Source organism: Alosa sapidissima, chromosome 6 (assembly GCF_018492685.1).
Source record: "Alosa sapidissima isolate fAloSap1 chromosome 6, fAloSap1.pri, whole genome shotgun sequence".
Lineage (NCBI taxonomy): Eukaryota > Metazoa > Chordata > Actinopteri > Clupeiformes > Clupeidae > Alosa > Alosa sapidissima.
Window position 1 is genome coordinate 24,456,766 of NC_055962.1, and position 22,099 is coordinate 24,478,864.

Sequence of the window (22,099 nt, forward strand, 5' to 3'; positions counted from 1 at the left end):
GATGGGACATTTTTGGGATCATATGATTTTGAACACAGGCCTTACAATTGTGTGAACCCATAGTTTTATTGACATTCATTAGTTTGGGGAAGATCCACCCACTGAAGGTTGGTGTCTTACATTAGGCAGTGTCCTATGCATGGTTAATTTATCCCCTAAAACAATGAATAGGTTTTGCAAAAAAGAAAATCCTGAACCTACATGGAATGTTGCAGGTGGAGGTGATGCTGAGCTTTCTGCCCTACTCGTGCAGAAGTCAATGTCAGACATGTTCTCTAGAAAACTCTTTGTGAAATTATATTCTTATAAAAATAAATTGCATGGCCAAACTTAAGCGCTTAACTCCCGGAAGAAGGCATGTAGCCGAAACGCGTTGGACTTTTTTAAAAGGTTAACTTGACCAAGCCATGACAATAAAGGCTTTTTAACTTTTTCAATAGAGTGCGCCTTGGAGTTTTTGGATTCTTGGCTTACTGATTGCTGTTTAGAATCCTGAATGTATCCCGAATAGGCCTACCTTGTTTGCACTTAATGAAACTATATATATAAATCATGGATGTGTTGTGTGTCAATATCATTTAGCCTTCTATGTAAATGTATCATCATGAGCTGGATTTTGAATCATCATGAGCTGGATTTATCCGAGGAACTACGCCATCTGCTGTCCAACACTATGCACCACAACGTTTTTCACTGAGATCATTTCACAGAAACAGTCGAGTACAAAGCATGGTACAAAGGCCAAAGTGAAAGTAACAGGACCTCAGAAGAAAAACATAGCGCGTCACAATTCTGGATATATACACTGACGTTTTCTTTAAATGTGTTCATGTTTTACTCAAAATTGTAGGCTACTCAAATAGATTTATCTAGATTAAGTTTATGACGAGATAATTAGGCTACTGGTCGTGCTGCATGATAAGGTTAGTAGCCTTTGTTTTGTTTGGCAGTGTATTAGGCACCATGAAGAAGATCGTGATAAGGAAGTAAACATAAGAGAACGGATGTATTGCTCACTCATCTAAGTTCAGAACGTTGTGGTTCAATGCAGAATACAGAATACAGAATATGTAGCCTACTATGTCCTGTAAGCAGTAGTTTCAACGAATTGTATGTAGGCTATTGTCTATTTTTACATTTTGTTCTATGTTTCCAGTAGACAACATGGCAGAAGAGCCTGTAAGGTAAGACAACAAGCATATACCCTACTTTGAAATAACACATTTCCTTTTTGGGATATGGCTTTTCAAGTAACCCTATTCAAAATTAAACACTATTAGATTGTAGCCTAGGCCTATAAAAATTTAGAATTAGGACTGGAACAACAACAGCCGGTTTGTGTAACCTCAACACTTCTTTTGCGTTTTATCTCAGTTTCACGTTGAAAACAATGAAGGGAATCCAATCTTGAGGAAGCAAATCTGTGTTTCTGTTAGAAATAGATATCTATATGAAGATTTTTTTCTTCTCTGAATGAATTCGCCCCCCTTCGAGGATGTGTGTTTTTGCATTATTTTCATTGTAAAACCAATTTTTATGCCTCCTTTTAATCATTTACCAGGGGTGCAACTACATGTAGAGGGCGCTGTACATGGCAAAGTCATTCTGCCATTCCTATGTCTATTAGAAAGTGTATTATGTATGTAACTCTGATATTAATCTTTTAAAGCTTTGAAGACTCCCAGAATGCCTGTGACAGGTGTGATGAAACTACTCCACGGTTGGGTGAGAAGTACATCAAGCCCTCCTCCATGACATACATTACTATTTTGTAAATCAGTATTAGGGGGCACCATGAAGATTGTGTGATAAGGAAGTAAACAGAAGAGAACGGATGTATTGCTGACTTGTTATGAGACACTCATCTTCGTGCAGAATGTTGTGGTTCAATGCAGAATACAGAATATGTAGCTTACTACTGTATGTCCTGTAAGCAGAGTTTCAACTAATTGTATGTAGGCTATTGGCTATTTTTACATTTTGTTCTGTGTTTCCAGTAGACAACATGGCAGAAGCAGAAGAGCCTGTAAGGTAAGACAACAAGCATGTAGCCTAAAATAACAATGATTTTCTTGTTGGGATATGGCTTTTCAAGTAACCCTATTCAAAATGAAACACTATTAAGTTATTGTAGCCTATATACAAAAGGGTAGAATTAGGCCTGCAACAACAACAGTCGGTTTGTGTCATTTTTAATGAAAATGGGCTACCTCAACTTTTTTATCTCAGGGAAAATCCAATCTTGAGGAGAAGCAAATATTTTTGAGGATGGGCGCTTTTCTGCATTATTTTAATTGTAAAACCAATTTTTATGCCTCTTATAAATAATTTGCCAGGAGTGCCACTATGTACTGTAGAGGGTACTGTACATGGCAAAATCATTCTGCCATTCCTGTCTATGTCTGTTAGTAGGTGTATTGTTGAAGATCCCCAGGATGAATGGGACGTGTGTGAAGATGCTACTCCACAGATGGGTGAGAAGTACATGTAGCCTACATTTTGCTTTTATGTCAATATACCTGGCAATAAATTGGCAATAAATTGCATAAATTGCTTTTATGTCAATGTATCTGGCAATAAACAAATTCATTGTATGTGGAAATCTATTGGTAATAAACCTATTTCTGATTCTGACTGACTTTCATCACCTCACACGTGTTCATCTTCTCAACCCCACTATTATAATTTCTTTCCTTCCTCAAGAATGTCCTACTCTCAGGTTCTACAGTGAGGTGACAGGGGACATTAAAAAACCCATCCAAGACTTCAAGTTGTTTCTGAAAGGGACCCCTTTCACTGAAGTGTCCTCGTCAGAGTGGAGCGATATCATTCTGTATGTTTGTCCTGTTGATCTCGAAGCAGGTTCTGGCATTGAAACCATTCTGAAAGAGATGCCAGGTACAGTAAAGAGGAGTCTTAAGATGGGATGCTGTTGGCTTTGCTAGTTGTAGCCTCACACACACACACGCACACACACACACACACACACACACACACACACACACAATGCTATACAATGCTAACAACTCCACTTAACTTCCAGATAAGTTAAACACCAAAATGATGGGTGTGGTTGCATAGTTTCAAATGGGGTCAAAGTGTTTCCGTGGAAATGCATGGATTCAGTTGCTTCTAGTAGCAGCAACTGGAATCCATGCATTTCCACTGAATTATTTTTGGAATCTGATCCCTTATCATACCTGTTCGTTCGTACTCGTCGCTCGACTTATCGTGACTAAATTCAAGATGGCGTCGAACGGTAAAATTCCTTAAGGTACTGTCTGTATAAATCGTCTTGTAAATAAACTACCAGTGCTTTTTCAAAGTTCTCCATGTCTCGTTTTAAAAGTCAAGACCCTCGGAAGTCTACCAATGAAGTATGAAGCTACTATGAGCCTCGTAAATGGTGTAAAACAGTGATTTATTTTCATGGCTAGGCCGATGCTCGAGGCACCACAACGAAACCCTGTTGGTAGCATTGGCTAACTAGCACCAGATTTCTGAGTACAGGGGACAAGTCGAGGTGAGCTATGAGACATACGTTCACACTCGGTATCATGTTTCAACACACTTTAGGTCAATATCAGATCGGAATTCTCCTTTAACCCACCTCTTTGTGTGACGTTCAGATGGGATGTTGGACTAATTGGGCTCCACCCAGTCCCTAACAATGACTATATATATCCTTATCCAGCATCTGTTCAGGTTTATACCTGACGAAGATCAGAGTGGTCGAAACGTTGTAACCTAGCCTACCATTAAACTGGGAGCATACAAGACAGTGTGCAGTAATTTAAAACAAACAGAGACAAGCACACAAAGATCTTGATTTAAAAAAAAAAAACTGATTCCCACTCATGTTTGTGTTTGGTAGAGCGAGAGCCTAGAGCTAGAGAGCTTTTAGCCATGCAGCCATCCCAAATATCAGAGACAAATGTTAAGTGCCTGTTTATTGTGTTTGTTGTTTGTAGATTGCAAGCCTGCTATCTTGGTTCTGATGCACCACACTGATGACCCTGCATATGTGGTATTAGACAGTAGCAGCTATGAAAATGAGAGGGGTATACTCATAGTGCACCTCCTGTACCATGAAGATAAGGGACTCCTGGAATGTCAAAAGAATGATGAAGCTCGTAAAAAAATTCTGGAGACCTTAACAAGGTTTGGCATCATGTCAAATTCTTAAAACTCTGCACACACGTCGGATGTTGTGGATGTGTTGTACAAGGTGCTTTCTAATGCATGAAGAAATGTTAGCATATAAAAACAAAAACTGCATTGTTCTCTCTCCCTCATACTCTCCCTAATTTCTTTCATAGTTCTGAAAAATGGGATGAGTGTGAAGATGCAAAAGACATTGGTGAGCATGCTACATTGCAGTGCCCTTGCAGTTCACTACTATCTCTTCATAAGATCATCAAGATGCTCTTTTTAATTGTTCTGAAAACCTTTTGTTTTTAACAGAATGCCCATCGGTTCGTTTCCATAGCATTGTTCCAGGAAGTATTAGAAAATACATCAGGACTTTCAAGACTTCTTTGGTTGATAGTCCTAATGTAACTGAAGTGTCCACTTCAGAATGGTCGGATGTCACCCTTGCCTTCTGTCCTATTGTGTCTCGAGTTGGAACTGACATTGAAGCTGCTCTCAAGAACATTGAAGGTGAAGTGTTATTGCATGTTGTAGCTTTCATAGTTTAGTGTTAAAGTTGTTAAGATATTTTATTTGTTTTATTTTAATATATCTCAGTTTTGTGGGCGCAAACATGCATGGTCTTTGTGCATTTTTTGTCTGACAGGCACAAAGCCTGCTATCCTGGTAGCAATGCACCACACATTTGAACCTGAGTATGTCATACCAGACACCAGTCGCTTTGGAAGAGATAAGGGTGTCCTTATAGTGGACTGCCTGTTCCATGAGGACTCAGGGCTCCTGAAGTGTAAGGTTAACCAAGAGGCAGAGGAAGTCATCAAGAGGTGCTTGTATGAGGAGTACAAAACGTAAGTTTGTCTTTTATACCCTCATCTGTTTCTGTCAATCGTCATTTAAAAAATATTTGTAGGCACCGGGTATTTTTATGCACAACAGAAGAACCCTTAAATGACTAATGGGTGACATATAATCAAACACAATTCATAATCCCTACTTTTCTAAAAAGTACATGTTAATCTTCATTGTTATGCACTTTATATTATAGTTCTACTGAGTGTCTAAAAGCACTTCATTTTGTTCTCAGGAAAACTTCACATTCTTCACAAACTGTGGATTCCAATTCAGATCCTACTACATGGCCCGCCAGCAATACTCTTTGGCCCACCAGACTATTCTGGTAGTCTGATTTTTAAACACATTTTTTATTTACAAATAGCCTATTCACCAATCAGTGAATACAAAATTATTGTAGCCTTAGGGCAATTACTCTTACCAATATTGAAAAGGAGGATAAGACAGAGTTAATCAAGACCATTTAATTACTCAAGTAGACCATCAATGGGCCCATCCATGGTTTATTATTATTTATTATTATGACCTATATGACCGCTGCGCAGCGAAGCGCCGGTCATATAGGTTTAGTCAGATTTTTTTTTAGGAGGGTAGGGCAGACACAGTTTTCTGTGAATATCTTGAGAACCGTAGGGCCTAGGATGACCAATTTTTTGCGTATGTTTGCCTCCAGGGTCATGTAAACCCATTCCATATGCACACATGTGCATAAACAGATACACACGCACACACAAACATTCACAGTAATCCTACGTATGACACATACTCACACAGTAGACATATACGCATGCATGCACATGCACACACACGGGCACATAAACAGGCAGACACACAAGCACATGCACACACACCCACCCACACACCTAAACATAAACATGTACATGCACACAATTCAAGAATTTCTCAGAATTATGAACAGGCAAGATGGGGGTGGGGTTGTATAAAATGTATATTACATGTGAAATCTATGAATTAATCATGTTTTGGTACTTGTTGTCTAGCAGATACCAGTGAGAATTGAGTGTGCATAATGCAATTTAGTGAGACAGTTAGAATCATATAGGCCTTTCATATTTTGTACCGCTCTGCGGTACATCTAGGTTTTTTTTTTTCACAAATTCATTTTATCCAATGTCTGCGTAGATGCGTGTGGACTAATAAACCGGAGCTGCGTTTAAAATGAGTACTATAGCCTGCTCTGGCCTGCGACCAGCCATCTATTGGCCATTAAAAATACTGACCCGCTGCCAAACTTACTTGCCGACCCCTGTCCTACTACTTCCAGAAGCTAATTGCAGGCATCCTAGACAATGCTTGTGATTTGACTAGATGTCTCGCAGCATGTGTCAGAAGCGTCTTTTCACACTCAGCTTAAATTATGCACCTAGCCTCTGGGATCCACCCCACCCCTATCTCCTTTGGTCAAGTAGGATAAGAAATGCAGGTGTTCTATTGCTAACAGACATACAGTACATTTGTATGTAAACTATAGGCAAAATATAGTGATGAAATAATTATGAGAATGAAAGTATTTTTAACAACTAAAATCTTTGATCCATCTTATTCATAATTGAAATGTAGAGAGTATTAGATAACAGTAATAAACACAATTAAATCAGAAAAAAATATGTTGCTTGAGAAAAGAATCAACCAAATCATCAAAATTTGTCAGACAAAACACTTAGCTTCTGAAACATTCCCAGTGAGGTACAAACCGACATGGAGGATGGAACTAAACCACACTGCAGACGTGATATCTCGCAACCAGTGAATTCCAGGATTAGGGAACCGGAAGGCTTTCTGCTGAAGCACCAGGAGTTGGAACCAAAGGAGTGTAATATAGCATTTTATGATGTGGCCTTTATAGTCTAATGTGCCATCAAAGTATACATACATTGATGCAAACATATAAACTGACAAAATGTATAAGGTTGGTGTAATCTATTTAATTATGTAGAATATTGTAGTGAACTGAGCCTAGCTGGTTCATGACTGAACTCCCATAATGCTGTGCAGTGTATGTGTGTGTGTGTGTAATGTTGATGTTGGTTTTAGTATGAGTAATTGCGTTTACCTTGTCATGTATGTGTTAGCTGGTATAGTCTTTCTTTATGTTGTACCTCATGTGTTTACCCCGTGTATTGTATGTGACTACCCTGTTTGTGTATCGTGCTTGTTTAATTGACCTCCTTTGTGTTGCCTGTGTAATGACGTTTGTGTGTTTTGGTGCGTAACCAATAAAACCATTCTAAGACAACTTTGCAGTTTGTTACATTGGTGTCAGAAGTGGGATGACGACCCCTACTGGACGGGAGGAGAAGGCTGCAACTGATGCCCTGGCGATGATGAGTTTCCTGCCAAGACAGCTCCTCGACAGCGTGCTCGCCCATGGCCACCTGCTGGGCCCAGCAGACGGAGCCAGCCTGCAGCGTGACCGTGACGAAGAGACCCGCCCCCGGCCACAGGAGGAGACGAACCGGGCTGATGGCAGCATCCCGCCACTTGAACCCGCTCCACACGGGAGCGAGGGAAACCGGCCGGTCCCCGGTGCGACGGCGGTGGCAGAAGGGCGGTGGCAGAAGGGCGGCCCAGCGTAAAGTTGCCCCACTACAATGGCGAAAGGCCGCTGGCGACATACCTGGTGCAGGTCCGGCTGGCAGCCGAGCTGAATGGCTGGTCGGCGGAGAGAACGGGCGTACAGGTGGCGTAGGCTCTGGAGGGGGAAGCACTACAAATATTAGAAGACCTGCCACCGGCAGAGCAAGTAAGCTGGACCGCAATCGAAGCAGCTCTGCAACGACGATTCGGCCAGAGAATCTTCACCAGCGATGCCCGAGAACAACTCGCTTCCAGACGGCGGCACAAGGACGAGAGACTGGGCAAGTTCGCTGCTGACCTGCAGCTGTATGCCCGGCGGGGCTACCCAACATACAGCCAGGGTCTACATGAAGAGATGGCACTGGAAGCTTTCGTGCGAGGCATCCACCCAGAGCGGCTAAAAGAACACCTTCGCCTGAGCGCCCCCAGCTCGCTGTCCGCGGCCCTCGCGGAAGCCGAACGGGTGCAAAACATCTTCCGCACAACAGAGACGAGGCATTGGGTACGCCAGACATCGTTGGAGGAAGACGGGGAGGAACTGGAGGTGACGCGGCAGACCACGGCACAGCCACCACAACGCCGCCCACGCGAGTGGAAGAGGCCGGCCAGCGGAGACGGATGCCACCGGTGTGGCGAGCCAGGACACATCGCATGGTACTGTCCAGCCCCGGCACCCCTCACGCTCGCGCCCCAGTTACTAGAATAAGTGGCACGGCGGGAGGAGCTATGGATTGCATACGGCTGGGCCGGCTCGGTCAAACCAGAGGACTGTATGTGGACTGCACGCTAGACGGGACTCGGTGTTGCGCCTTGATCGATACTGGCTCCACCATCTCGCTTGTGCGCCCTGGTCTCTTACCCGGCACGCTGGTAGCCAGACCCAGAGGCTGGTAAGAGACAAAAACGCGCATCACAACAGTTACTGGAGAGTGAGCGGAACTGTATGGACAAAAAGTGGTGTGTGTGTGCATCAACGGTGAGACGGCGAGCCGCCGGCTTTGGTTGGCTAGCATTCAGGATGATTGCATTCTCGGCCTGGTTCACACTACACTTGGGGACGAGCAGCGTAGTGTTGCACATGGCGGGGAAAACAGAGCATGAAGTGCGGAGAGCTGGCGCGACGAAGAACTCTCCAACTCGCTCCACACAAGTCCGCAGGAAGCGAACTCGCAAAGAGTACTCGTCATCCCAGACTCCGCCCCTCCCCACACAAGCCCGCGAAACTCAAGCCCGCGAAAACAACAGGTCTCATCCAGGTCCGCTTGCTGAGTCTCCGCCCCTCCCCACACAAGCCCGCGAAACTCAAGCCCGTGAAAACAACAGGTCTCATCCAGGTCCGCTCGCTGAGGCCGCCACTGCTCAGCTCACGCCCACCAGGGAGGAGCCAAGAGAGCGGGTTGAGCAAACACCACTCTCCGCTCAGAGAGCGCGGCCCTCTGTAGAGACAAGGCAAGCCGTAAATGAACTTTGCACTCGTAGCTGTGAGGGGCTGAGTGAAGCACAGGGTAGCCAGGTGCGGAGGCTACTAGCAGCGTACACCGACATCTTCGCCGCAAGAGATGAGGACTGCACCCGAACGAGCCTGGTCCAACACGATATCGACACCGGAAATGCCCGGCCCATTCGACTTCAGCCTCATCGCTTACCGTTCGCCAAACGACAAGCAGCTGAAGAAAAGATCAAGGAAATGGCCGTGGCAGGAGTGATAGAGCCAAGCAGTAGTCCCTGGGCTGCGCCGGCTGTACTCGTAAGAAGGACGGCTCGTGGCGGTTCTGTGTTGACTACAGGCGCCTCAACCAGGTAACCCGGAAAGACTCCTACCCGCTCCCCCGCATTGACGATGCGCTGGACAGCATTGCCGGCTCCTGCTGGTTTAGCTCGCTGGACTTACGCAGTGGCTACTGGCAGATTGAGCTAGCCCCGGAAGCTCGGCCGAAGACAGCGTTTACCATCGGGCAAGGGCTGTGGCAGTTCCAGGTACTTCCGTTCAGCCTATGCAACGGGCCAGCGAACCTTCGCTTTGGTACTGGCTTGGTGAAGACCATGGAGTTGATGGGTCCGGGCGTCACACCCTATCACACAAAAACAATTACTGAGAGTGGGATCACTTCAAATCAAAGCTCTGAATAGTGTGCAGTTTGATAAAGCAGGGCCACTATGTGGCTGCATAAAGCAGTACCTGCCACACAGGAACATTTGTTCTGTGTCATTGTCAAGTGTTTTCTCTTCTTGGCTGTGCTTAACCCTCACTTGATAGGGCGGTACCAATGCTGAACATTTAAACTGGGTTTCACTCAGTAACCAGGCCTCTGTTCCATCTTTAGCCTTTTTTATTTGTCTTCACTTTTTGCAGCCCAGATATTTAACATCAACCATTTACCAATTTGCACATTTTTGTAAAACAGGCACAAAGGACTCAAAAAGAGTCATTATCAAACTTGACTCTAGACACACATGTACATATAACTAAACAGATTTCCACATGAATTATTTCAGTTTGAATTCATCACAGATATTAAATCACGATCTAAACTACGGGAGGCACAATGAGTTAAAAGAGTAACCAAACACAATGAATCACTAAACATTTGAATAGTCAAGCAGTGAGTTTAGCACATTTCACCTATATAAATATCCACAATACATATTCACTCCCATGAACTACAATTTACAATTTTGGCAATTAAATATTTTTAGCTTCCATCTTAAATAGATGTTATATGCAAATACAACTATGCACACTTTTAAACCATGTCTTTACAAGCCACAAACTGCGGGAGTGCTGTTGGCCTCAATTTGATAGCAGGTGACCGGTGTGGGATTTCTCCTAGGGACCCCTCGTTTTCTAGCTTCGACTGTAATAGGGTGGCTTTGCCTGAAATCAAGTCAAGTAGCCGACCTTCCACACCCCTCGTGCGCTGCTGAAAGTCAGGCCGCTCTTCATCTGGGACCCAGCGAGTCCATTGCCGGGTGGCTTCTTTTGTTGCTTTCACCAGCCCCTCAAGGTTGCTAAGCATTAATTCATATACCTCCAATTTCAGGCCAGATTTATTCTTCTCCAGCTGCTCGCACTCCTTTTCCGCTGCCTCCAATGCTAGGGACAGTTCTGGGTAGCCAAAATTTTGCCATAGAACCTTCTGAACAGCCGTCTCCACCTCCTCAAGCTTTTGCTCACACTCTTCTGCTGTCTTTTTACTGTCTGCACTTACATCCTCTTTTATTGTCTTTTTAACGTCTTGTACTTCGCCCTCTTTGGGGGTGGACGCGAGCTCCACTTCCTTAGTCCAGACAATTTCCACCTCCTCATTTGCTTCCATCACTCGGTCAGCCTCCAGCACGACCTTGCTGAAGCATTCCACCAGTTCTTCCGCCGACATTTTCTTGCAAGAGTTCAGCACTGAGTTTGCCAGTCGGGAAAACCGCTGTTTGGCAGTCGTTCTCTCTTTCTTTAACTGCTGCAGAGACTTTGACTCAGCCATTTTGGGCTTTGGAAAGAACTTTAAATTGGCACGCTTGGCTTGGCTTGACAGGAGTTGCAGGCGGGCGTGTGGACTCAGCTGCAGGCGGGCGTGTCAGGTGGGGTGGGCTTAGTAGGAGCACTGGGTGGGCTCAGTTTCACAGGAGCTCTGCCTCGGCTTGGTACTGTAAGTGTCACATTCACATTGTATCAGAATTGTAGTAAAAAAAGAGTTAAATTAATACAAAAGTAATTCTGTGACACTGATCCTTTGGTGCGTGTGTCCTAGTAAAAGTATAAAGCACTTTTTTGTAGTTCAGACATAGTCCACCCACAATCTTATCAGAAACACTCTTGAGGTGGCAGCTGCTGTTTTCATCCACACTGGAAGCCACACTGCAGCAGAGCAGCAAGCAGTCTTGTCTGGAGAGTTCTCAAAGCACCACCCAATGATTTCAGTTTAAAAGCTAGTCTTCCCTCCCCCTGTCCTGTATGTGTCTCAGTCATTCTAACACTGAGACAGCCCATCTAATAAATACAGCATAGGAAAAGTAATTCTGAAAAAAGCACTCTAAATTCAGCATGACACATGAAAAGATCAGACCCCCCCCCTAATGATTGCATGTGACTCATTACAAAACATAGGCTACAATGTAGAGATAAGAACCGAATAGTTGGACAGTGATTTTGCTTAATTTTAGAGAATGACATTCATGGGCTACAATTCAAAAAAGGATCTGATGAAAACAGTTCAGAAACAGTATTAGGGGGCAAAAGTAAAGTCAAAGTCAAAGTCAAAGTCAGCTTTATTGTCAATTTCTTCACATGTTCCAGACATACAAAGAGATCGAAATTACGTTTCTCACTATCCCACGGTGAAGACAAGACATATTTTACCAATTTAGGTCCACAGACAAACATAACATTCAAGTAAACAAAAAAGTAAGTAAATAAGTAAATAAGAGGGCACATATAATAATGAAAAAATAAGAGCAGCAAAATGTGGTTGAAATTGTGCATAGACAGTCAATAAAAATACTAGTGCAAATTCAGGCCAATAAAAGGCTTGGGTAGTTCTGTTTGACCTAAGTAAGAAGAAAGTGGCATAGTGGTGCAAGTTATGTAAGAGCAGCAGAAGTGTTGTGTTTTCAGGACAACAACACCAGTTGTAAAGTGTACAAGTGTACAAGTGGAGTAGTGCAGGCGGCCATTTTGGGTCCAATGTCCAGGATGTTATGTAGCTGGGGGTGGAGGGGGGAGAGGAGGGAGAGAGTTCAGCATCCTTACGGCTTGGTGTATGAAGCTGTTGGTGAGTCTGGTAGTGCGGGAGCGCAGGCTTCTGTACCTCTTCCCAGAGGGCAGTAGATCAAACAGATTGTGAACGGGGTGACTTGCATCACTCACAATTTTGGTCGCCTTGCGGGTGAGGTGGGTGGTGTAAATGTCCTTCAGGGAGGGGAGTGAAGCACCAATAATCCTTCCAGCTGTGTTCACTATGCGCTGCAGGGCTTTCCTGTTGTATTCAGTGCAGCTTCCGCCCCACACAGCGATACAGCTGGAGAGGATGCTCTCGATGGTGCCTCGGTAGAATGTGGTCATGATGGCTGGTGGAGCACTTGCTCGCCTGAGTTTCCGCAGGAAGTACAGGCGGCGCTGAGCTCTCTTCGCCAGTGATGCAGTGTTGGTGGTCCAGGAGAGGTCTTCACTGATGTGCACTCCCAGGAATTTGGTGCTGCTCGCTCTCTCCACCACAGCACCGTCGATGGTCAGTGGCAGGTGTTGGGTGTGACCTCTCCGGAAGTCAACAACAATCTCTTTGGTCTTGCTGACGTTCAGCAGGAGGTTGTTGTCCCTGCACCACGTGGTCAGATGGTCGACCTCCAACCTGTATTGAGTCTCATCGCCCTTGGTGATGAGACCCACCAGAGTTGTGTCGTCAGCAAATTTCACTATGTGATTGTTGCTGTAGGTTGCAGTGCAGTCATGCGTCAGCAGGGTGAAGAGCAGCGGACTGAGCACGCAGCCTTGGGGGGCCCCTGTGCTCAGTGTGATGCTGCTTGAGGTATTGTTGCCAACACGTACTACTTGGGGCCTCTGACAGAGGAAGTCCAGTAGCCAGTTGCAGAGGTAGGTACTGAGTCCCAGTTTGTCAAGTTTGCAGATGAGTTGTTGTGGTATTATGGTGTTGAATGCAGAACTGAAGTCTATAAACAGCAATCTCACATATGAGTCTCTTTTTTCCAGGTGGGTGAGGGCTGGGTGGAGGGCAGAGCAGATTGCATCCTCTGTAGACCGCTTGTACAGACCACAGCCACATTGGACATACAGTCATTGAAAGTATTTGAACTGTGCCCACTTTTCGATGGTTAGTATTGTCCAAATATCTACAGTGCCTTGCAAAAGTATTCACCCCCCATGCTAAAGTTGACTAAAAAGAGGAATAAAAAAAAGTGTGCAAGTAGGCAGTTTAAGCAGAGACTTTCTAATGTGGAGACACAGCACTCAAAAAATACTCCATAGAAATGCATGGGGCTAGTTTGTCACGCCAATATGGCCGTTGTCTACACATATCCCACCCCTTCCTCGGCAAAATGTCGACATGTGAATACATTGAGCCAATCATGTGGTGTGATGTGAATATATTGAGGCAATCATATGGTGTGTTGTGAAGACATCGTGCCAATCATGTGTTGTGATCTCGCCGCTGGAGCAAGATTCCAGGTGTCGTGAAGCCTTGCGCACGCGCATTTTTACCGAAATGGATGCCCGACGAGTGCCCAAAAAGCGTTGTCAAATGGCCGCCGAGTGGAGGGACTTGCCCAAAAGGACTTTGGTTTAAGACAATGGGCCCTATCATGACATTCTAAAGTGCATCGTCACTCGTCAAAAGTCTATTCAAATTTAGTAGGATGTCCAGTTCACATTGGGAGGGGTTTCGTTATCAAACGTGGAGCGCATAGCGCAACAAGGTGTTCCTAGGTTTTTTAACCAGTCATATGGGTGTGTTTGGGGCGTAACATCATTTTAAACCAATGAGAATGACATCTGTCATTCCCTTTAACGGCGCAACGCGCGATATGTCAAATAAATGCATCGGTATTTTGGCATTCAATGGCGCATTTGAAGGGGGCTGCTTGCGAGACCTATGGAATAGTCATTCTTTTTTTTTTTTTTTAAGTATATATTTGGGCTGTTTATGCCTTTAATTATAGGACAGTGGAGACAGGAAGTGAATGGGAGAGAGAGCGGGGGTGGGATCCAGAAAGGACCACGGGGCGGGAATCGAACCCGGGTCGACCGGCGTACGGTGCAGGTGCCCCAGCCAGTTGCGCCACAGCTGGGGCCGGAATAGTCATTCTTAAACCATGCTTTACTAAAACCTAGCATAGCCTTCACGCATTTGCACTCGTCTATTATTTGAACTCATTGGCAAAGTGAAACTAACTTCACCAAGGTGTCAGTCAACGAAGACAGTTATATACAGTTACTTTCACTATTGACTGACAATGGGTTACCATCAAAAACATAGGCTGGAAAAAGCAACTATTACCCTAATATTGCTCAAATGACTGAATAAAACAACATTTATCCTGCAGAGGAGTTGCTTATATCTCGTGCAGTGCGTCTTCAGCTGTGTCTCTCGCCTCTCCCCTAATCACTTTTAACCGTCATTACCAATTTTCAAATGATGGTGAATAACTACTCATCATGAGATGTACAGTATTTCGTAATATCTTTATTCTAATTATGTTTCCCATTGTAATCGTGCAATTTGTAATGCTTTGCATGGACGTGCGCTGGTGTGCATTCATGAATGATAGAAGGATGGTGCGTGCACCTGCCAATATGACTGTTGACATGCGCTCTTAAAATAGCATATGAACAACTCGCCATTGACTTCTGACCAGGTTTAGGTGGTGTATGATAGCGATTTTTAGACAACGCGCCAGGCCCCTCCCTAGGTTGTTAATTGCCACACCCCTGGTCGCAATGTTTAAAAAATAAACGTGCAAAATACCGAATTAAGCTTTGCGCGGGTGAATAACAAGCTTTACGCCATGCGCTGGAGCCCAAAATACAGCCCACAGGCGTGAAATCTCATGGCGGCTCTTAAAGTGACAGGCCCTCAATTAGCCTCTCTCAAGGTTTTAAAGTGACAGGCACTCAATTAGACCTACACACCACCAATACAATGTAGCCTAATGACATTACAGTTTTTTTCAGTCGCTAACAAGCGTTTGTCTAACCAGTTGTCACATTTTCAAAACTCTAAACACAATTAGCACAGCGTCGGTCTTTTGTGGCCATACCATTAACACATTTCATGTCGTTTTCACACAATATGCAGCCAGTGAACACATTTCCACAATGCTTACATTTTCTTAACAGACAAGCTATACCTCCCAACAAAACTATGGATTGTTTTTGTAGTATTTACAAATGTTAACACACAACATCCCACAATAGCAAACACAATATTCCAAACCTTAGATACAGTATAAAAACCTCTGCTTCCAAATGGTTTTATCCCAGGTGCATCAGATCTGATCAGATGCGATGTTGATGAAAACGTGTGGCCTAACTCTGAAGATCGCAGAGATTAGATACAGTAATTTTGTGTTTTTTTTTAGTTCCCCCCCTTTTTATCTGGGCTTTTTGCTGTTGTTTTTTGTTCAGTTTTTATGTGTTTCATGGATATTTTGTTCACTGTAAGCAATACTGTAAAACTTTTTCTGTTCTATCATACTGTAAACATTATTTCTACTGTACCTGTCTGTAAACAGTAAAGGGAAAAAACTGATTTGCTTTTTACTGGAATGCTTTTGAATGTGAACATTACATGTGGACATACAGTTCCCAACCAATAAATTTAGTGTAAAAACGGTGGATAGCATGTTTTGCATGCAAATACCTGTAAAACTGGAACATACAAGTCTATGCAGTTTTTGTAATGTCAACAATAGCCAGTATTTTGAAACCTGGTGTACTTTGATTGACTGCATGTACCTTGTGAAGTGAAAACAAGTGTTATTCTTTGACAGAATAATTTCATTTTGAGTCAGATTTCCAGTGTTTTGGTAAAGTTGGTGTCTGCAGAGAAAGATGTGTTCTGTATTGAAATGAAGAGTTAGTATATATTTAACAAAATGTGTTTTTGAGAAGAAAATTATCCATTTGGGCAATTGTGTTTTGTAGGTGTGAGTCTGTGTTAAGAGTTTAGAAAAAGTATCTGAAGTATGGGTAAGCGCTTTTTAGCGATTGAAAAAAACTGTAAAGATAAGTGTATTAAGTGTAATAATTTAGCTCTCAGCTGTGGCCTATGGCATTAAGCTTTAATTTTACATGAATTATAAAGAATAATTTTCTGTGTGGTGTCTTTTTTTGTTTCATATTAATTTCTACCAGTAACATAAATGACAAAGTTGAAAAATTAACACATATAAAAATGAACTAGATGTACCGCAGAGCGGTACAAAATATGACCGCCGCCCAGTCCAGCACATTTTTTCCACAAAAAGAAATCACGCTGAAAGGCCTATATGATGAACTGTCTCACTAAATTGCATTATCCACACTCAATTATCACTGGTATCTGCTAGACAACAAGTACCAAAACATGATTAGTTCATAGATTTCACATGTAAAATTCATTTTATACAACCCCACCTCCATCTTGCCTGTTCATAATTCTGAGAAATTCTTGATTGTTTGTGTTATGTTTATGTTATGTGTGTGTGGGTGTGTGTGCTTGTGTGTGTGCCTGCATATGTTCCTGTGCATGCAAGCGTACATATGTCTACTGTGTGAGTATGTGTCATACGTATGATTACTGTGAATGTATGTGTGTGTGTGTATCTGTTTGTGCACATGTGTGCACATGAAATGGGTTAACATGACCACTGGAGGCAAACATACGGAAAAAAAATGGTCATCCTAGGCCCTACAGTTCTCAAGATATTCACAGAGAACTGTGTCTGCCCAACCCTCCTTTCGGGGGGTCCAGTCCAGCGGGGGGGGCTACAGATCAAAACGAAAAATGACGGTTCCATGCTATCCATGTGGGGGTACATGCCCACCAAGTTTTGTGTACCCCGGTCTTTCAGTGTCCCGGGAATCCTTGTTGGTGTACGTCACTAAATGTACACATAAATTATTTTATTGTAAGGCCCCCCATGAACGAAAGTACACAAAACTTGGCATGCATTCGGAGGGTGTCATAATGATCCTACACTTTTAATTTTGTGCAGTTTTGACCTTGTCAGCCAGAGATATTGTGATGAAAACACCTAATTTTTTGCTTTTTAATTTTTAACTAGGTGGCGCTATACATGAAATAAGTGGTAATGGGATGGGTTGACATGCCCCCTTAAGACCAACATACATAAAAAAGGTGGACCTCCTAGGCCCTACGGTTCTCGAGATATTCACAGAAAACTGTCTCCGGCCACCTACAGGCCAGTTGGTGTATAGTAACATAAATTAATTTATTGTGTGGCCCCCCATGAACGGAATGCCACAAAACTTGGCGTGCATACAGAGGGTGTCATAATGATCCTACACTTCCAATTTCGTGCACTATGTTAGGTCACAGATACCTTCGATTACAACACCTAATTTTTACTTTTTTGTGTTTAACTAGGTGGCGCTATACATGAAATGAGTGGTTATGGAATGGGTTGACATGGCCCCTTGAGATCAACATACAAAAAAAAATGGTCCTCCTAAACTCTACGGTTTTCGAGATATTCACAGTGTCTGCCCTACCCTCCTTTCGGGGGGTCCAGTCCAGCGGGGGGGCTACAGATCAAAACGAAAAACGATGGTTCCATGCTATCCATGTGGGGTTACATGCCCACCAAGTTTCGTGTACCCCGGTCTTTCAGTGTCCCGGGAATCATTGACGGAAATTTGGGCATGCGAAAAAGAAAAAAAAGAAAAAAGAAAAAATCTTTATTAGCCGCTGCGCAGCGGTCATAATAATACTGTCTAATGTGACCAGATAAAGTGCTGCAATGATCATGCTTTGTAAATGGCAAAAACATTCCACAGTTTTTGGTGATGTTTACTGAATTTATGCATGCATCACAAAAATGGCTGGAGACCTTAAGCTAATGTTGATACAATTCATTTAATTTCATTTTTTCTCATCAATCTACACACAATACTCCAACATCCCTCAAAAAAGCTAGTGTTTGCAGTGTTTCTAAAAAATAAAAGACACCTTTGTTATGACACCTGCCATTGAGCTCTGGTGCATCAAACTTATATCAATGGTCCTTGAGATGCTTCTACAACTTGATTGGAGTCCACCTGTGCCTAAATGAATTCACTGAACATTATTAGGAGAGGCACACATCTCTTTATATAAGGTCTCACAGTTGATAAACATATAGCATGTGATCACAAGACTGGTACTGTAAGCTTTGAAACCTAATCATGACCTTCATGAGTAAATTTCTTCACCCTATGATATGGATCCTTGCTTTAATAACCATCTATCTTAAATAAGTCATGCCTCTCTTTTTTTTTCAGACTGACTTAGAAGCAAGAACTTTACTTCATTGAAACAACTAACCCAAAGGAAAACATATTGGCCCGAAAATTGTCTCGATCTGACCTGTTTTTCAAAAGCCCCTCCTCTTTATGAGAAATAAGGAGCAATAAGAATAGATTGAGAGGAAAAACAGATTATTCAATATTTGTGTTGAGCTTGAGCTTGTCTCCACCCAACTTAAGACCCTTGGGTTTTAGCGAAAAAAGGTCCGATCTCATTTAGAATTTTGCTCAACCTTGATTTTGCTGCCTTAAGGGATATCATTATGATAGTAACTTCTGAGCTTCAGTATAGCTGTAGGATTTGTTCCCCCTTCAGAGTCTCTGAGAGGAGAGTGAAATCTGTTATGTTCTGTTTTGCATTGAAGCATGATTTCGTCGATTTTGTCATTATACCATGTAACACCTACAGTAATTTTGTGCTTTTTTAGTTCCCCCTCTTTTTATCTGGCCTTTTTTACTGTTGTTTTTATCATATTGTAAACAGTATTTCTACTGTACTTCCTGTAGCAGTAAAGGGAAAAAACAATTATTTGCTTTTTACTGGAATGCTTTTGAATGTGAACATTACATGCACTGAAAAAAGTGATATTATGTAGTAATTTTTTCCTAAATGAAACTGTATTTATATACTCAATTTGTTTGTGTTTTGCCAAAACTCATTTGAGATAAGTAATATCTGCAAGAAAAAAGGGTTTTGCTTCAGAGGCGGTGCTGCGAATGCGTTTATTTAGCTGCCAAAAGACGATTGTCCTCCATTTTGCAAACGGTTCCGTTGGCTTGAAGAAATCTGCACTTGAAACCTTCGGTTTTGACTTTTAACGGTAAGTGGTATATTACAGTTTTTTTCAATCGCTAACAAGCGCTTACCCATACTTCAGATACTTTTTCTAAACTCTTAACACAATCAGCAATTTACTTTGGATTGAAGTTTCATGTCACAAGTCACAAGGTTTGTGCTCTGAATGAGTAAGTATCTTTTGCATGAGTGCATTTTTGTTTGCTCTCCCTCCCTTTTTCTCCCCTCTCCCTCACCCTCTTTATCCGTATGTGAGTGTGTGAGAGTGTTAGTCTGTATGCACTGCACAGTTTGAACACATCACTAAAACAATGTAATTAATGTATATTATTGTGTGTTGTCTATTATGTGTTTTTGTTTGGATAAGATCAGTTCAGGATGGTTAAATTCTGTGCTATTGTCCCTCCTGTCCTCAAAGAGGTACTGTATGCATGTGTGACACAGTCCTTTGGAAAAGATGCAAGTCTTCAGGAAAATTCCTATAATGAGTGTTCTATAGGGTTGAGGTCAGGACTCTATGCAAGCCAAGTTTATCCACACCAAACTCCATGTCTTTATGGACCTTGCTTTGTGCACTGGTGCACAGTCATGTTGGAACAGGAAAGGACCATCCCCCAAACTGTTCCCACAAAGTTGGGAGCATGGAATTGTCCAAGATCTCTTGGTATGCTAAAGCATTCAGAGTTCCTTTCACTGGAACTAAAGGGCCAAGTCCAGCTCCTGAAAAACAACCCCACACCATAATCCTCCCTCCACCAAACTTTACATTTGGCACAATGCAGTCAGACAAGTACGACAGAGTTTGGTGTGGATGAACTTGACTGGCCTGCACAGAATCCTGACCTCAACCCTATAGAACACCCAGGAGCGTTCTAATCACGCCCCCCTGAGGGTTCTGCTGTCAAGTCCGACATCTGTGCGGCATCAGCTGGCTTGTAACCATAGACGCCAAAAGTAACGATGGAGTATGGAAAGTTAAGCGATTTACCCGATGACTTTAGTTTATCTTATCTTGAATCTAGTATATCCTTAAAGAAAAAACAAAAGGCGTACGGATTCATATCTGGGTCATATATACATAGCGTTAAAATTTACAAAAACAGTACAGGTAATATCTTTATTGACGTTAGGGTCTTGTATCTGCTAACTTAGTGGCTTGCCTAGCTGCATATTTGTTTACATTGTCAGATCATGTATTTGTATTGAAATATTAACAATCTAAAGTGTCAGAAAAATTGTAGTGTATGTCATGATTGTAGCATAACCTTATACATTTATTTTGGGTACATAACATTAACGTATCACAATCAGCATTCGGGGAGAAGTTTATCCCAGCCAATGGAAATCTGACGCTCGTCATATTGTCAATTTCGAGATCAATTTTAAAGAGAGGAGACTGGTGGATTCGCACTGCAAGTGTCAACAAGGGTAACTAGGACATATGCCTACGTTTTATATTAGCCTAAACTAACTGTTGGCGTGTGCTGACTTCCTGAGTCATAAGTAGGTCTACCGCAGGCTACGTTAGGCATAATGACCGTTAATGCATAATGATTTTGTTTCAGTGGTGATGGCAGTTGCTCTCATGTCATTGCCGTGATATATCTACTTGAAACGTGGAAGATAAGTGGCATAAAAGATGTCCCTACCTTACTGTCTTCGACAAGTATGCCCCAGCAATGGGACAAGCCACGTGGAGAAAAAATATTACCAGAACCCGTCTCACAAATGGTTATTTCAAAACCTTTTAATCTTCAAAGGAAAAGGCGCCCCGTTATGGCCAAGTTTGTAGACAACAGGTATTATCAATGAACACAATAAGCGCAACATTAATGCAGAGGTGGCATGCCATGTTTAAATTAGGTTTGCGACATGACATTACTATAAAGAACAGAAAACAGAGCCACATGTTGTTGAAGAGTATAATTTTAATGACAGACCAAGGACCATTCAAAAACACACAGATAATATATACATAAATAAATATAAAGATTGAGTTGGTAGCAGCTTTACATATTTTAAGATTTGCGTTAATAAGCAATAAGTCAATACAGTATATGTACAAAAGGTGTCATTTAAGTTATCTATTTTCAGAAAAATTACTGTTGAGAGTGAAGACATAAATGTATTGAAAAGACTAAAGACTAGCTCGATATCTTATCTGGTGGAAGACAACACAGCCACTACAAAGTTAGTTGTGACACCATTTGGACCAGCACCGGTTGGTTCACCTTTATCTTACTATGTAAGTAAAGTCCATGAGGCACTGGACCACAGCACCCCCTGTATACACTTTTATTTAATTAAGAAGTTGAAGAAATTAGTTAAAAAGCAACATACAAACCATATTTGGTTTACACATCCAAACAAGGAAAGGCCAATTCTGTTGCTTAAAATTTTGAAAGATTTAATTTGCGCTATAGCTCTTTCTACGTGAACACGGTGGCGAGCAATTTTCTCTGTGACTTTAATTTCTGCGTTGGTCATCTGACCAGTACTACTTGCAATGGGGGGGATATTCAGGTGAATCCCAAGTTCTACCAGAAAGACTCAGTAGACAGAATAGAATCAGTTAACGATTTAATTAGTAAAGGAACGGCTTGGATGCAAGCATGATAGAGTCCTGAATAGGTAACAGTCTTTGGCGTAGGCCCCGTCTCGGATCCGTCCAGCGATGAGCGGATCTC

At 42.6% G+C, this 22,099-nt stretch overlaps 2 protein-coding genes across 10 annotated transcripts; both read left to right on the plus strand.

Annotated features, from left to right (window-relative positions):
* The first annotated feature begins 741 nt into the window (after positions 1–741).
* On the plus strand, positions 742–19,078 carry LOC121711001. Of its 9 annotated transcripts, none has more exons than XM_042094246.1 (12): positions 742–923; positions 1,157–1,184; positions 1,670–1,725; positions 1,998–2,031; positions 2,410–2,474; positions 2,704–2,898; positions 3,972–4,161; positions 4,320–4,360; positions 4,465–4,662; positions 4,799–5,000; positions 5,237–5,329; positions 7,270–7,351. In XM_042094246.1, exons 2-12 carry the CDS (start codon positions 1,165–1,167, stop codon positions 7,334–7,336), a joined length of 1,161 nt encoding a protein of 386 aa, XP_041950180.1. In that variant the 5' UTR covers positions 742–923; positions 1,157–1,164; the 3' UTR covers positions 7,337–7,351. The 9 variants fall into 9 exon arrangements, with proteins under 9 accessions (XP_041950180.1, XP_041950182.1, XP_041950181.1 ...); XM_042094248.1 differs by having other exon boundaries at positions 2,001–2,031; XM_042094247.1 differs by having other exon boundaries at positions 1,160–1,184.
* On the plus strand, positions 8,546–9,899 carry LOC121711003. Its single transcript, XM_042094256.1, has 2 exons — positions 8,546–8,858; positions 8,937–9,899. The coding sequence occupies exons 1-2, from the start codon at positions 8,546–8,548 to the stop codon at positions 9,404–9,406; spliced, it is 783 nt and encodes a 260-aa protein (XP_041950190.1). The 3' UTR covers positions 9,407–9,899.
* Positions 19,079–22,099: the final 3,021 nt, after the last annotated feature.